The 17,817-nt window shown below is 45.4% G+C and overlaps 1 protein-coding gene across 1 annotated transcript in view; it reads left to right on the forward strand.

Moving 5' to 3' along the window:
- The first annotated feature begins 342 nt into the window (after positions 1-342).
- Positions 343-17,817, forward strand: part of LOC124553505 — a 32,284-nt gene continuing 14,809 nt past the window's right edge. Inside the window, exon 1 of the mRNA XM_047127358.1 lies at positions 343-522. Within this exon, the coding sequence (XP_046983314.1) occupies positions 369-522 (154 nt within the window). The 5' untranslated portion in view covers positions 343-368. The remainder of the gene's footprint in view (positions 523-17,817) is intronic.

The raw sequence follows: 17,817 nt of genomic DNA on the forward strand, positions 1-17,817 counted from the left end.
CTTGAATGTGCATCAATTCTCAATTCATTATTAAAGACTGGCACGTCATGAGATTTTTGTGTCGAAATAGTAAACCAGTACGCCTAGACATCTGCTACAAGTCTCTTAGTGTAACTCGATGTCGTCCTAAGTCCACGTTGCAGGCGTATTTGTGAAACAAATACTCTTTTGTGACGAATGCGTGTCCGCAGTTGATGACTGGTAAAGTAAAGGGAAAAATGAGCGAGTCACGGGTGGGAGACGTCACGCTCCCTGCGGTTTAATCTTCCTGCGGAAACACTTCCGCTGCACGTAGCGCACACTCAGTCAGTGCTCCCTGCGGTACGCACCGCGTGTGTTCGTTCCCACCTCAGCGTGAGTAGCTGACAATGGACGCAGCGGGCGTAGCTACGTCGCTGCTGGTTTTGCTGGCAGCAGATAACTCCTCGGTGCTCGACTGTGTCTGTAACCACGTCGCCAGCGTCACCGACGAAATGAGTTACGGCGATGGACTGATGTGGGAGACGTACTGCCAAGACCTCGGTGAGTACATCTTCGTACAGTGTCGACCCACTCGACGTTACGCAGTTGCACAGTTATGAACTCAAACAGGCGGCTTGACTTGCACATAGTGCTGTGAAACAAGGTAAAACGTTCACAGGCCACCAGTGAAGGACTACATGTACGTCTACATCTGTAGGATCACTCTACAATTCATATTGAAGCAGTTCATCGAACTACATTGTCCCCTCAGGTTGCGTGGCTAGTGATCCACTCTCGAACAGCTTCCGGGAGAAATGAACATTTAAATCTTTCCATGTGAACCCTGATTTCTCCTCGTCTTCTCTGTGTAGGTGGGCGCCAAAAAAATATATTCACACACTCTGAGGAGAAAGCTGGTGATTGCAGTTTCATGAGAAGAACCCGTCTTAACGTGAAACGTATTTCTTTTTTTCATGACAGCCACCCCAATTCCTGTATTATATCAGTTCAAATGGTTCAAATGGCTCTGAGCACTATGGGACTTAACTTCTGAGGTCATCAGTCCCCTAGAACATAGAACTACTTAAACCTAACTAACCTAAGGACATCACCCACACCCATGCCCGAGACAGGATTCGAACCTGCGACCGCAGCGGTCGCGCGGTTCCGGACTGTAGCTCCTAGAACCGCTCGTCCACCTCGGCCGGCTATTATGTCCGTGGCACACTCTCCCCTATTTCATGGTAATACAGAACGAGTGCCCTTCTTTGGACATTTACGATGTCCGTCAATCCTACCTGGTAAGAATCCCACTCAATACAGCAATATTCCGAAACAGGGCTGACAAGTGTAGTGTAGGCAGTCTCTCTAGTGGACCTGCTCCAGTTTTATAATCTTCTGCCACTAAATCGACGCCTTAGGTTAGCCTTCCCACACACATTACCTATGTGACATTTCCAGTTTAATTTACTCGTAATACTAACCTCTAATTGTTTAACTCAACTAGATTTCTTTAATTTATCGTGTTACTGAAATTTCGCGGATATATTTTACTACTCATGTTAATGACTTCACACTTTCCATTATTTAGAGTCAGTTGCCACTTTTGAAATCACACAAATATCTTGTCTAAATAAAAAAAAATGGCTCTGAGCACTATGGGACTCAACTGCTGAGGTCATTAGTCCCCTAGAACTTAGAACTAGTTAAACCTAACTAACCTAAGGACATCACAAACATCCATGCCCGAGGCAGGATTCGAACCTGCGACCGTAGCGGTCTTGCGGTTCGAGACTGCAGCGCCTTTAACCGCACGGCCACTTCGGCCGGCTGTCTAAATCACTTTGAAATTGTTTGTGATCATCTGATGACTTTACAACAATAGTAAATTACAGGATCAGCAGCAAGTGGCTTGTAGTGAAATAGCGTGCTGACGGAATATCGTTTCAATTATGCGACTGGATTCGTGATTTCCTGTCAGAGAGATCGCAATTCGTAGTAACTGACGGAAAGTCATCGAGTAAAATGAAGTGATTTCTAGCGTTCCCCAAGGTAGTGTTATCGGACCTTTGTTGTTCCTCATATACGTAAACTATTTGGGAGACAGTCTGAGCGCCGGCCGGTGTGGCCGTGCGTTTCTAGGCGCTTCAGTCTGGAACCACGTGACCGCTACGATCGCAGGTTCGAATCCTGCCTCGTGCATGGATGTGTGTGATATCCTTAGGTTAGTTAGGTTTGATTAGTTCTAAGTTCTAGGCGACTGATGACCTCAGAAGTTAAGTCCCATAGTGCTCAGAGCCACAGTCTGAGCAGCCGCCTTGCAGATGATGTTTATCGACTAATGAGGTTATCAGAAGATCCAAACGAATTGTAAAACGATTTAGAAAAAATATCTGTATAGTGGGAAAATTGGTAATTGTAGCTAAACAATGAAAAGTGTGAGGTCATCCACATGAGTGCTAAAAGGAATTCGTTAAACTTCGGTTACACGATAAATCAGTCAAATATAAGCACCGTTAAGTTTAACTATATAGCTAGGAATCAGAATAACCAACATTTGAAATTGGAAGGAACACATAGAAAATGTTGTGAGGAAGGCTAACCGAAGACTGCGTTTCATTGGCAAAACACTTAGAACATGTAACGGGTCTACTCAAAAGACTGCCTACACTACGTTTGTCCGTCGTCTTTTAGGATACTGCTGCACGGTGTGGGATCCTAAGGACCAGATAGGATTGACAGAGTACATCAAAAAAGTTCAGAGAAGGGCAGCACGTTTTGTATAATTGCTAAATGTGGGAGAGAGTGTCACTGAAGTGATACAGGATTTGGGCCGGAAATCATTAAAACAAAGGCGTTTTTCGTTGCTACGGAACCATCTCACGAGATTTCAATCAGCAACTTTCTCCTCCGAATGTGAAAATATTTTGCTTACGCTGACCTACGATAACCATAAGAAAATAAGGGAAATTAGAATTCGCACTGAAAGATACAGGTGTTCGTTTCCTCCGCGCAGTACGAGATTGGAATAATACACAATTATTGTGAAAGTGGTTCGATGAACCTTCTGCCAAGCTCTTAAATGTGATTTACCCGTGTAGATGTAGATACAGATGAAAAAAATCTTTGTAGACTGTTCAGATTGTCTCCTAAATGATTCAAGTAGATCAGGAACAGCAGAAGTCCCATAAATATTCCTTGGGAATTACTCGATGAGTTTCCGTCGATTACTACGAACTATGACCTTTCCGACATGAAATCACGAATCCACTCGCACAACTGAGACGATAATCCATACACACGTAATTTGATAATATTCCGCCTGTGAGGAACAGTGTCTAAAGCGTTCTGAAAATATAAAAATATTAAATCAATTTGACATCCCCTTTCGATAGCAGTTATTACTTCGTGAGGATAAAGAGCGTGTTGTTTCTTCACAAGAACGATATTTACTGAATATGCGTCAGTTATCTCTCGATAAAACGCCTTCTTCCAGGTGATTCATAATGTTCGAACACAGTGCATCTTCAAAATCATTCCGCAAATCGTCGTTACTGATATGGATCAGTAATGCACGGGATTACTCCTGTTTCCGTTCTTAGTACTGGTGTGACTCGTGCAAGTTTCCAGTCTTCGAGTACGGATCTTCCGTGAAGCGGGCGGTTCTACGCGACTTCTAAGTACGGAGCTGTTGCATCAGCGTAGCCTGGAAGGAACCTGACTGGTATACAGTCGGGATTGGAAGAGTTCCCTTTATTAAAAGATTTGAGCTGCTTCGCTACAGCGAGGACAACTACTTCTAAGTTACTCATGTTGACAGTTGTTCTTTATTCGAATTCTGGTATATTTACCTCGACTTCTTCGGTGAACGAATGTCGGAAAACGATGTTTAGTAACTCTTATTTACTGGCACTGTCATCAGTAACACCACCATTGTTAACGCGCAGTGAAGGTATTGATTGCGTCTTGCTGCTGCTGTACTTTACATATGACCGGAATCTCTCTGTTTTCTTTCAGATTTTGAGAAAACTATTCAAGACATATCCCATCGAGGTTCCCGCTAAATTTCGAGCTTCTGTAAAACTTTGACGATCTAGGTGTTCTTTCCTTCTTTTAAAAATTTGCGTGGTTTTTTTCTGTTGCTTCTGCTACACCGTTCTGATATGTTTTGTGTATCATGGGGAAACTGTTTGATAAGCATCGCTCAACTGCGGTCCATGCCATTTCCTAGCATTCAAACCCCGTCTTGTCTGTATTTAGATATTGAGATCGAAAAGAGTGGAGACTGCGTGAAGCGGACTTTTATCTGCTTCTTTAAGTAGATGTATTTTGCATGTGCACTATGTGCTCAGAAGTATCCGGACATCCCTAAAAACATACGTGTTTCATATTTGACGCATTGTGCTGCCACCTACTGCCAGGTACTCCACATCAGCGACCTCAGTAGTCATTGGACATCGTGAGAGAGCAGAATGGGGCGCCTTGCGAAACTCACCGACCTTAAACGTGGTCGGGTGATTGGGTGTCACTTGTGTCATACGTCTGTACGCGACATTTCCACACCCCTAAACGTCCCTAGGTCCACTGTTTCCGATGCGATAGTCAAGTGGAAACGTGAAGGGGCACGTACAGTACAAAAGCGTACAGCCCGATCTCGTCTGTTGACTGGCAGAGACCCCTGACAGTTGAAGAGGGTCGTAACGTGTAATGGCCAGACATCTATCCAACCATCACACAGGAATTCCAAACTGCATCAGGATCCACTGCAGGTACTGTGGCAGTTCGGCGGGAGGTGCGAAAACTTGGAGTTCGTACTCGAGCGGCAGCTCATAAGGCACACATCACGCCGGTAAATACCAAACGACGCGTCGCTTGGTGTAAGGAGCGTAAAGATTGGACGATTGAACAGTGGGAAAACGTTGTGTGGAGTGACGAATCACGGTACACAATGTGGCGATCCTATGGCAGGGTGTGGGTATGGCGAACGCCCGGTGAACGTCATCTGCCAGCGTGTGTAGTGCCAACAGTAAAATTCGGAGGCGGTGGTGTTATTGTGTGGTCGTGTTATTCGTGAAGCGGGCTTGCACTCCTTGTTGTTTTGCGTGGCACTGTCACAGCACACGCCAACACTCATGTTTTAAGCATCTTCAAAAATGGTTCAAATGGCTCTGAGCACAACTGGACTTAACTCCTGAGTTCATCAGTCCCCAAGAACTTAGAACTACTTAAACCTAACTAACCTAAGGATATCGCACACATCCACACCCGAGGCAGGATTCGAACCTGCGACCGTAGCCGTCGCGCGGTTCCAGACTGTAGCGCCTAGAACCGCTCGGCCCCTCCGGCCGGCTTTAAGCATCTTTGTACTTCCCACTGTTGAAGAGCAGTTCGGGGATGGCGATTTACGCTTAAAACACGATCGAGCACCTGTTCATAATGCACGGCCTGTGGCGGAGTGGCTACACGACAATAACATCCTTGTAATGGACTGGGCTGCACAGAGTCATGACCTGAATCCTACAGAATACCTTTGGGATGTTTTGGAACACCGACTTCGTGCCCAGCCTCACCGACTGACATCGATACCTTTCCTTAATGCAGCACTCCGTGAAGAATAGGCTGCCACGGTATTCAGTCTCGCTACAACAACCTTGTAGTCACTAATCTGTGTATCCGCCATTGTGCTCTCTATTGGCTCACCATTATTTGTTGCTAAGAGTTAAAATATAGTTTCGCAACCATTGACACCTCGAGTGCGCTCCTGAACTAACAGTTCGAAATAGTTTTCTAAGAAAGCATTCAGTGGTATTTCGAAATAAGTTTCTTGCATGCCACCGACTGTAAACATACATTTTTTTTCCAACGTATCGAGGGTAGACCGAAGTCACCATCACCTATAATTTCCGGAACAACGACAACGCGCAGACTAACACCAATCGAGAAGATGGGCTACGTTGAACGTATGGGGTGCCTGTTTGAAATGAGACTCAAGCTTCCTTTGAAGGACTACGTTTATTGGGACTGAGTTTTTTTAGAGGAAACCGACACCTCAGTTTCAAGTCTACAGATCTATGGACTTTGTCTAATCTGTTTTTCAGGCGAGACGATATCTTGAAGTATTTTTGGGAAAGCCTGCAAATTACCCGTGTAGATCAATCAGAAGGAAAGAAATTGTAGAAGGTAGTTGAAGATTGCGATCTTTTTACAGGGGCAAGGAATCGGAATTCGGTGCATGCGCAGTGATAGACAAATGTAAATTTCCGTGTCATAAGTGAAAATGGCGAACGGCATTCTGCGTGTTACAATTGATCTGTCTGTCATAACAGTACTGAGCAGGTATCATCAGCGACTCAGTTAAGCGCCTCATAATGCCGACAATACGAGCCTTCTCAGGCGGCATCGGCAGTCTGAAGGGCAGAACGTTCGTACAAAGAAAGAACAACCGGTCGGCGCGATGCAGATTATCGCCAATATGTTCTCCATGAAACCCACACATAACACCTGTTAAGCATAAACGCTTTTTTGATGTCTTTTACACTGAAAAGCCAAAGAAATGGTACGCCAGCCAAATATCGTGTAGGGCCCCAGCAAGCAAGCACAAGCGCCGCAACACGGCGTGGCGTCGACTCGACTAGTATCCCAAGCAGTGCTGCAGGCGACTGACGCCGTGAACCCTGCAGGGCTGTCCGTAAATCCGTAAGTGTACTACGGGACGGAGGTCTCTTCCGAACAGCTCGTTGCACGCCATCCCAGATATGCTCAGTAATGTTCATGTCTGAAGAGTTCGGTGGCCAGCGGAAGATTTTAAATTCATAAGAGTGTTCCTGGAGCCGCCCTGTAGCAATCCTGGACGCGAGGGGTGTCACATTGCCCTGCTGGAATTGTCAAGTCCGTCGGAATGCACAATGGACATGAATGGATGTGGGTGATCACACAGGATCCTTACGTGCGTGTCACTTGTCACAGTCGTATCTAGACGCATCGGTGGTCCCATATCATTCCAACTGCACATGGTCCACATGATTAGAGGGCCTCCACCAGCTTGAACAGTCCACTGCTGACATACAGGATCCATGGATCCGTGACGTTGTCTCCATACTCGTACACGTTCATCCACTCGATAGAATTTGAAACGGGAGTCGCCCGACCAGAAAACACGTTTCCAGTCATCAGCGGCCCAATGTCGGTGTTGTCCACACCACTTGCTTTGGTGCTCCAGTGTATATTCTCTGCAATTCCTGTCGGTATGTACTGGTGCGCATTGAACAGCTACAGCCGTTTCCAACAGCTGTATTAGTTTTCCAGTGCCCTCTGTTGTTTCGAGCAGTGGTTTGTAGAGCTACCAGTGTTTTGCAATGGCCGGTGAACGTGCTTAGCTGACATGGCGAGTCAGACTGCGTGGTGCTTACAGCAGGCCGTAGTTGTGAGGGGTGGAGCGGTACTTGAGAAGACCTCCTGCCTGCATACGGTCATGTAGATCGCGGATCACACAGAGAAGAGACGCCAAACATCTTCATAGTTATAATAATCTACACACACACACACACACACACACACACACACACATATATATATATATATATATATATATATATATATATATATATATATATATACACTCCTGGAAATGGAAAAAAGAACACATTGACACCGGTGTGTCAGACCCACCATACTTGCTCCGGACACTGCGAGAGGGCTGTACAAGCAATGATCACACGCACGGCACAGCGGACACATCAGGAACCACGGTGTTGGCCGTCGAATGGCGCTAGCTGCGCAGCATTTGTGCACCGCCGCCGTCAGTGTCAGCCAGTTTGCCGTGGCATACGGAGCTCCATCGCAGTCTTTAACACTGGTAGCATGCCGCGACAGCGTGGACGTGAACCGTATGTGCAGTTGACGGACTTTGAGCGAGGGCGTATAGTGGGCATGCGGGAGGCCGGGTGGACGTACCGCCGAATTGCTCAACACGTGGAGCGTGAGGTCTCCACAGTACTTCGATGTTGTCGCCAGTGGTCGGCGGAAGGTGCACGTGCCCGTCGACCTGGGACCGGACCGCAGCGACGCACGGATGCACACCAAGACCGTTGGATCCTACGCAGTGCCGTAGGGGACCGCACCGCCAATTCCCAGCAAATTAGGGACACTGTTGCTCCTGGGGTATCGGCGAGGACCATTCGCAACCGTCTCCATGAAGCTGGGCTACGGTCCCGCACACCGTTAGGCCGTCTTCCGCTCACGCCCCAACATCGTGCAGCCCGCCTCCAGTGGTGTCGCGACAGGCGTGAATGGAGGGACGAATGGAGACGTGTCGTCTTCAGCGATGAGAGTCGCTTCTGCCTTGGTGCCAATGATGGTCGTATGCGTGTTTGGCGCCGTGCAGGTGAGCGCCACAATCAGGACTGCATACGACTGAGGCACACAGGGCCAACACCTGGCATCATGGTGTGGGGAGCGATCTCCTACACTGGCCGTACACCACTGGTGATCGTCGAGGGGACACTGAATAGTGCACGGTACATCCAAACCGTCATCGAACCCATCGTTCTACCATTCCTAGACCGGCAAGGGAACTTGCTGTTCCAACAGGACAATGCACGTCCGCATGTATCCCGTGCCACCCAACGTGCTCTAGAAGGTGTAAGTCAACTACCCTGGCCAGCAAGATCTCCGGATCTGTCCCCCATTGAGCATGTTTGGGACTGGATGAAGCGTCGTCTCACGCGGTCTGCACGTCCAGCACGAACGCTGGTCCAACTGAGGCGCCAGGTGGAAATGGCATGGCAAGCCGTTCCACAGGACTACATCCAGCATCTCTACGATCGTCTCCATGGGAGAATAGCATCCTGCATTGCTGCGAAAGGTGGATATACACTGTACTAGTGCCGACATTGTGCATGCTCTGTTGCCTGTGTCTATGTGCCTGTGGTTCTGTCAGTGTGATCATGTGATGTATCTGACCCCAGGAATGTGTCAATAAAGTTTCCCCTTCCTGGGACAATGAATTCACGGTGTTCTTATTTCAATTTCCAGGAGTGTATATATTGTGGATCATAATTACTAGTGTAAACGCATGTAGTTCAAAGTACACGATACTAGAAGCAAAAAAGTCTCAGTAAACATAGCGTCGTAAATGCATACCTTAAGAGCTACGAGCAATTCTTCATCTTCGATACTGTGAAGCAGGTCTCACCTACTGCAGGCTCTTTGCTTTCCACATTTTGGGAAGTATGTCCAGTAACATTTGCTATAAAATGCAAACCTGTAAAGTTATAAGCAATTGTTCATTAGAAGAGTTGTGTTTCCAAGTAGCGAAGATGAGCACGTGTTCATAGCTCTTAAGGTGTACATTTTACAGCCAATGTTTACTGGTCACTTTTTCTTGTTTTGGTCCCTACTACTACTTCCCAAAATGTGGAAAGCAAAGAGCTTGCAGTAGAAGAAATTTGCTTCATAGTATCGAAGATGAAAAACTGCTCGTAGTTCTTAAGATATCCATTATCGACCCCATGTTTCCTGAGACTTTTTTGCTTCTAGTATCGTGTACTTTCAACTGTATGTGTTTACACTATTTATTATGATACACGGTGTATAGTGTTCGTTTCATTGTAATTCATACAAATCTACAGTATTATTCCGATCTTCATGAAATTTTGCACACTTTACCTTCAACGGAAGAGGAAGGTCACTGTCTGCATAATATTTCGTAATCTGGATTTAAATACATGTGTATGTGGTATATATAGAGGAAAGGTTTTTGCGAAATAACTCTAAAAGTTCTTCGCCGATTTACTTCAAATTTCTACATGATCCCATAGTGAACGTTTGGGAGCACGTAGGCTACATATATTTTTAGCAAGAGCTGGTATTGTCATTTGGAGAGCGAAACCTGTAGATACATAATACTAACTGCGACCTGTGGCTCTTTTCAGAAACTTGTATACATACCTACACACGAGCAGTGGCGGATACAGAAAAACCTCAAGGAGGGGCGCTAAAGCTATCTTGAGCTACCTTTACTTTTAGCTTAATATTAAATAATCGCCGGCCGAAGTTGCCGAGCGGTTCTAGGCGCTACAATCTGGAACCGCGCGACCGCTACGGTCGAAGGTTCGAATCCTGCCTCGGGCATGGATGTGTGTGATGTGCTTAGGTTAGTTAGGTTTAAGCAGTTGCAAGTTCTAGGGGACTGATGACCTCAGAAGTTAAGTCCCATAGTGTTCTGAGCCATTTGAACAATTAAATAATCAAGTCACACGGAAAGTTTAAGAAAGTATCATTTGAACTGATTTATACGCATATACAACAGCATGCCATCTTACGATATAAAAAAGTTACAAATGTGGTTCTCTTCCTCAAATGAAGAATTGTATGCGCAAATTGATTAATTCGCATAACATACATTACTGGGCAACTGAAAATCCATGTTGGCTGCGGCAAGTTGCACACCAAAAACCGTGGTCGGTGACTGTACGGTGTGGGATTCTGGGCAGAATTACAGGCCCCTATTTCATCGAATGAAATCCTAATGTTAGGAAGTACACCATGTTACTGGAAGAAACATTAGGTCTGTTATTGGAAGAAATACCTTTAGGAACAGAATGTAGTATCGACACTTTGCCTGTCCGACACATTTTTCGCTGATGGCCAGAAACGAGTTGCAGAGACAATTCCGAGATGGTTGGATTGGACGCGGAGGAGACGAGTCGTGGGCGGCTCGTTCGCCAGACTCGACACCTCTGGAGTTTTTCTTGTGGGGATTCATAAAGGACATTGTTTATAAAGACGTTCCTACCACACCTGAAGATATGCGAGAGAGAATTGTCAGAGGATGTGGTTCGACAAGTGCCGAAGTGAGAAGGAATACCACTCAATCCATGATAAGAAGATTGCACCACTGACTTGATACCAATGGTCATCAGTTCGAACACCTTCTGTACATGGACGTTCATTCCGCGTTTTTGACCTTCGTTGATCTTCAAAGACCTTACTGTTACACGTCATTCGATTCGTCTCGATAGCCGCTGTCAGCTAATAAGTAACAACTATAGCATGCCACTTAAGAAAACGAATTTGACCTTTATATCTCTGACACAACACCACCTAGTAACAAACAACCAACGTCATATTAGGACCACCGTTGTCCCATGCAACATTTCTCCCACAAACTTTTAAGCTCCTATCATACTTTCGGAGTTACTCTTGGTGGCAATAGTTGGTGACTCACCCTGTATATTGGTATGCGACTCTCATTTTCCATTCATCTGTATCTGTAATTTAATTAATTACTAAATCAACTTCTTGTATTTTGACTTGCATAAGTGTCGATCTGTCTTTTATTGTACAAAACGTAAATTTTTTTGGCAACTGACATGTCCAGCTTTTATAATACTTTTCTAAAATTTTTCCTCTCATGTGACTGAAGCACGGCAAATAGTATCCCCTGACGATCCAACCAAAGCCCATACGTTGGCGGGTGGTGGGGGCAGGGGGGGGGGAGGAGGGGGAAGCAACAGTAAGGAAGAAAAAAAGTTGTTTGCTGTTTCCCAAGCGGGTTGATTTCGCTGTGGGTATCAACAAGTCACAGGGCCAATCAATTTCTTGACAGATATTAAACATTTTGGGCAACGTCGGGAATTACTTACTTACAAGTATTAATGATTAATTATGTTGTAAAAAATGTCAGGCAATGTCTTTCAGCCACTGCGACGCTACTCCGATCCAGTAAACTTCCAGCCTTCTCCAAACAAATGACGAGGACAGTGATGAGACGAGAGGCCACGCAGTCGTACCAAAACTACGCAGTGGGCTGTGCTGCGTGCGAAGTGGATTCGCTGGCTCTTAAACACAATGCAGCCAAGATCTGTCTGTTGATTAGGACCTCGAAGCTTTCTGCATTTACAAGTTTACTAATATCTCATGAACATTACTGTAAAGCTCGCACTGATTATCTGCAAAGTACACACTACGATGGCATCCCAATGTTTCGGCTGTTGATGATAGCTGCCTATCAGGGGCCTCGCTTCATGAGTTTACTTTCAGACAGTGCTACCGACTGCGAGGATCACCACAACGAACAGTAACACGGAGCAGGTACGAAACAGCTTAAATCTTCTCTCGCGAGATTATCTCTCAACCGAGATAAACTTTATCAGATGGCTCCGAGGTCGCTTCTCTCGGGCTCAGCGTTGTTTGCTTCCACAGACACTGAATCTTCTCCTGTATCTCTTAGTCTAGGGCTCTTATTGCTCTTTCTCGGTGCTTTTCCTAAAGGGGACTTGAGTCGCCCTTTTATAAAATAGTCTCCTATCCTTCGTAACGGAACTAGCGGGGATAATGTCTTTTGCGTGGTAGAATAATCTGACCATAAATTTTTAGGCAGCTGAATATAATTTTTTTCTTTTTTTTTATTTACTGTGGGTCCACTTGCTGCCATTCAGTGCTCTGACTGCTGCTTCATTTCCGGCGTGTACTCATCTGTGAGCCACACTACCGCATATAAAGGCAGATCCTGTTGGATTATTGTTTTAACCGATCCGAAGACTGTTGAGTAATCAGCTATCTTATTAGCTTACTGTCAACTGTGTAAGTGTAGGTGGAAAAACACTGTAACACTCTGACTCTCTTACACGAGTAAAAAACAAGGAATGGCGCAGTGCGTCAGGTAAATATACGTGACGAGATATTCAACGTAAGCAGCTCAGAGGCGCATCACAGAAATTAAAACCACTACACTAGGGGCGTTCAATAAGTAACGCAACATATTTTTTCTCGGAAATTTTTGATTGAAAAAATACGGAATTTTGTATGGTACATATTGGAACATTCCCGCCGATTGTCTCATGGAGCTCCGATAGCTGGTGGGGGACAATACGTAGCCTTTAAAATGGCGTCTCTAACAGAGGTGCGTTCCAAGCAGACAGAATTTCTCATTTCTATTGGCGGAACACCAAAGTGTCGCAGATACTCACAGGCGCGTGCAGAATGTCTACGGTGACGTGGCAGTGAACGAAAGCACGGGGAGTCGTTGGGCGAAGCATCTGACGTCATCGCAAGGTCGCGCAAGACCTTCCGATCTGCCGCGTGCCGGCCGTCCACACACAGCTGTGACTCCTGCAGTGTTGGAACGTGCGGACACTCTCATTCGAGATGATCGGCGGATCACACTCAGACATCTCGCTGCAGAACTGGACGTCCGTGTTGTTAGCGCCGACACGCTCGTCCACCAGGTGAACTACTCAAAGGTGTCCGCCCGCTGGGTTCCTCGTCACCTAACAAAAAGAATGTTCTAGCAGCAGTGGACACCGGAAGATCCTGAAGAAGATCCCAGCAGAGAGGCCGAAACATCGATTATTTTAGAGGAAATATGAAGCGGCCTAATAGCCCAGAAGATTTTAACTTCATGGAAGGACCGTCTGTGCGGAAACGCTTGCACATTACGTGACTGATAGTTACAATTTTTTGTTTGACATCGTCACATGCTATGAAACTTGGATTCATCACTTCGAAACTAAGAAAAATCGACAATCCATGGAGTGGCGCCACACAGCCCCACTTCTGAAGAAAAAACTGAAAGCTGTACCGTCAGATGGTAAAGTAACGGCGTCCGTCTTGTCGGATTCTGAAGGGGTGAAGGGGTTATTCTGTTTGATCTTCTCCCTCATGGTGCGAAGGTCAAATCTGAAGCGTACTGCGCTACATTCAGTGAACTGAAGAAACGACTTCTGCATGTTTGGCGTCACAAAAATGCGAACTGAATTTTACATCTACATCTACATGGATCCTCTGCAGATCACATTTAAGTGCCTGGCAGAGGGTTCATCGAACCACCTGCACAATTCTCTATTATTCCAATCTCTTGTAGCGCGCGAAAAGAACGAACATCTATATCTTTCCGTATAATCTCTGATTTCCCTTATTTTGTCGTGGTGATCGTTCCTCCCTATGTAGGTCGGTGTCAACAAAATATTTTCGTATTCGGAGGGGAAAGTTGGTGACTGGAATTTCGTGAGAAGATTCCTCCGCAAGGAAAAACGCTTTTGTTTTAATGACATCCAGCCTAAATCCTGTATAATTTCAGTGACACTCTCTCCCCTATTTCGCGATAATACAAAACGTCCTTCCTTCAAATTTTTCGATGAAGTCCGTCAAATCTACTTCGTAAGGATCTCAATGCGCAGCAGAATTCTGAAAGAGGACGGACAGGCGCAGTGTAGGCAGTCTCCTTAGTAGGTCTGTTACATTTTCTAAGTGTCCTGCCAATAAAACGTAACCTTTGGCTAGCTTTCCCCACAACATTTTCTCTGTGTTCCTTCCAATTCAAGTTGTTCGTAATTGTAAGTCCTAGGTATTTAGTTGAAGTTATGGTCTTTAGATTTACTGATTTACCGTGTAACCTAAGTTTACCGGATTCCTTATAGCACTCATGTGGATGGCCTCACACTTTTCGTTACTTAGGGTCAACTGCCAATAGTCACACCAATCAGAAATCTTTTCTGAATCGTTTCGCAATTTCTTTTGATCTTCTGATGACTTTATTAGTTGATAAACGACAGCGACATCTGCAAACAACCTAATACGGCTGCTCAGATTGTCTCCCAAATCGTTTACGTAGATAAGGAGCACCACATGGCCTATAACACTACCTTGGGAACGCCAGAAATCGCTTCTGTTTTACTCGATGACTTTCCGTCAGTTACTACGAACTGTGACCTCTCTGACAGGAAATCATGAATCCAGTTACATAACTGAGATGATATTCCATAGGCACGCAATTTCACTACAAGCCGCTTGTGTGGTACAGTGTCAAAAGCCTTTCGGAAATCCAGAAATGCGGAATCAATCTGAAATACCTTGCCAATAGCACTCAACATCTCGGGCGAGTAAAGATCTAGTTGTGTTTCACAGGAACGATGTTTTCTACACCCATGTTGACTGTGTGTCAACAGACCATTTTCTTCGAGGTAATTCATGATGTTCGAACACAATAGGCTATATGTTCCAAAATCCTGCTCCATATCGACGTAAACGATATGTGCCTGTAATTTAGTGGATTACTCCTACTACTTTTCCTCAATATTGGTATGACCTGTGCAACTTTCCAGTCTTTGGGTACGGATCTTTCGTCGAGAGAACGGTTTTATTTGATTGTTAAGTATGGAGCTAATGCATCAGCATACTCCGAAAGGAACCTGATTGGTATATAGTCCGGACCAGAAGACTTGCTTTTGTTAAGCGATTTAAGTTGCTTCACTACTCCGAGGATATTTACTTTTACGTTAGTCATGTTGGCAGCTGTTCTGGATTCGAATTCTAGAATATTTACTTCGTCTTCTTTTGTGAAGGCATTTCGGAAGGCTGTGTTTAGTAACTCTGCTTTGCCAGCACTGTCTTCGATAGTATCTCCGTTGCTATCACGCAGAGCACACATTGATTGTTTATTGCCATTCACATACGACCAGAATCTCTTTGGATTTTCTGCCAGGTTTCGAGACAGTTTCGTTGTGGAAACTGTTATAGGCATCTTACATTGAAGTGCGCGCCAAATTCCGAGATTGTAAAAGATCGCCAATCGTGGGGATATTGCGTCTGTCAGGGGATACTATTTGGCATGTTTGTTTCGTTATTTCTGCAACAGTGTTCTGACCCGTTTTGTGTACCAAGGAGGATCAGCTCCGTCGTTTGTTAATTTATTTGGTATAAATATCTCAGTTGCTGCCGACACTACTTCTCTGAATTCAAGCGACATCTGGTCTACACTTACATTATTAATTAGGAATGTGTGGAGATTGTCTCTTAGGAAGACATCAAATGCATTTTTATCTGCTTTTTTGAATAGGTCTATTTTTCGTGGATTTGCGGATTACAATACTCAAGCTCGCTACGACAACCCTGTGTTCACTAATCCCTATACCGATTGTGATGCTGGTTATTAACTCAGGATTATTTGCTGCTAAGAGGTCAAATGTGTTTTCACAACCGTTTACTATTCGCGTGGGCTCATAAACTAACTACTCGAAATAATTTTGAGAGAATGCCTGTAGCACACTTTCGGATGATGTTTTATGCGTACCTCCGGAATTAAACATACCGAGGGTAAATTAAAGTCACCACGAACTATAATCGTATGAGTCGGGTTGGTGTTTGAATTCAAACTCAAGTTATGTTTGTACCTTTCAGCAACTGTATCACCTGAATTGGGAGGTCGGTAAAAGGATCACGTTATTATTTTATTCCGGTTGCCAACAATGACCTCTAGCTCACAGGTAGCATCTACTTCAGTTTCGCGGCAAGTTGAACTACTTGTGACAGCAACAAACACGCCACCGTCATCCATGATTGTGGAAGACCTTTGACAAGTCTACACACCCGAGACGAGCTCACAGACCTTCATGGGACTGTTCTTCCTCGTGCATACTACATCACTGAATTCACACATTCCGATTGCGATCTGTTTGGTCCAATGAATGATAACCACTGCGGGAAGCAGTGCGTGGATGATGGGGAAATTATTGATGCTCCGTCATCAGCCAGTAGAGTGGTGCCATGAGGCCCTCCCAATGAGGCGGCGTAAGGGTGTCGCACTGAACCGACGTTGTGTTCAGAAATAGAGTTTAGGAGCCAGAGAACTGGGGGATAGTATGGTGTCTTGGTACCCTGAATAAAACATAACTGTTGGCATAGAAACAGTGTTGCGTTACTTACTGAACACCCGTCGTATGTCCATTATAATGATGAGGATTTTTGGTTTCCTGTGTAAATGTGGGCAGACAGGACATGGTGGGGGATGTAAAGAGGGTGTGATTCCGGGAGGTGAGAGCGTGTTGGGAGGCAGGCGGGAAGTCGACGGCAAAGGCTGCAGGTCTGCAGAGCAGGCCGGACTGAAGCTCTGGAGTCGGCAGCACCCACCCCCACTGGCAGCCAGCGTGCAGACGAGCCAAGTCTTGGGGCTCCTGCGAGCGGCAGTTCAGGTGCCACAGGTGCAGTCCAGCGTCTCTCATGAAGCCTTGAACAGACCTCTCGCTCACTGACGTACCGGTATCTCATCTCTATCGTTCTGAAAAGTTTCCCATTGGTAGAGGTCTGCGCGGATGCGGATATTCGCGGATATATCCGCGGATATCCGCGGTATTTGTTACTTGACGGATAAAATCGCGACCGGCGCGGATATCCGCGGGTCATCTGCGGATAATGAGCAAGGCATCTGCCCAGTACGTATGTTGCAATGTTAGTTGAAAACTTCAAGTCTGTTGACATTCTTGGAATCTTGCTGGGCCCGAGTAGAGCGGATGTCTGTTGTCAGGCCCCGGCTACGACCAATGTAGCTGTACCCAAGAGACCTGTGCCTAATCCGTTTCCTCGACCGTGTCTTTTGTGTGGCCTGTGAAGCGCTCTCTGGGGGGCAAACCTGCCCACTGTCTACCAGACAGGTGCCCGTTGCAATTCTCCGCTGCCTTCAGTTAGCGCTTTGCAGTGACCGAGTGACAACGTGCATCGTAGCAAATATCAGTGAGAGTTCTTTCGTCAAATGAACACCACATCGATGGATACAATTTCGTGTAAGGTGAAAAAAGGTGATTTTACATTAGTGAAGGAAAACAAATTGAAATCGCCAATTTGGAAAAAATTCGCATACTTATTTGATGGCAACGAAAAGATAAAACATATAGTGGCTTGTTTTGCATGTAAAAAAAAGTATATTCCTACACTGGACACAAAAGTGGAACTTCAAATTTGCTAAAAAATTCGTGTGAGGCTCGACAAAGTAGCATAATTACTTATTTAAATACCAAGAGAGGCGTGAAAGTTCCTGAAGTTCCGCCAAATTTGAAGACAGCCGCGACAGAAAAACTTATC

This window comes from Schistocerca americana, chromosome 11 (assembly GCF_021461395.2).
Source record: "Schistocerca americana isolate TAMUIC-IGC-003095 chromosome 11, iqSchAmer2.1, whole genome shotgun sequence".
Classification (NCBI taxonomy): Eukaryota; Metazoa; Arthropoda; class Insecta; order Orthoptera; family Acrididae; genus Schistocerca; species Schistocerca americana.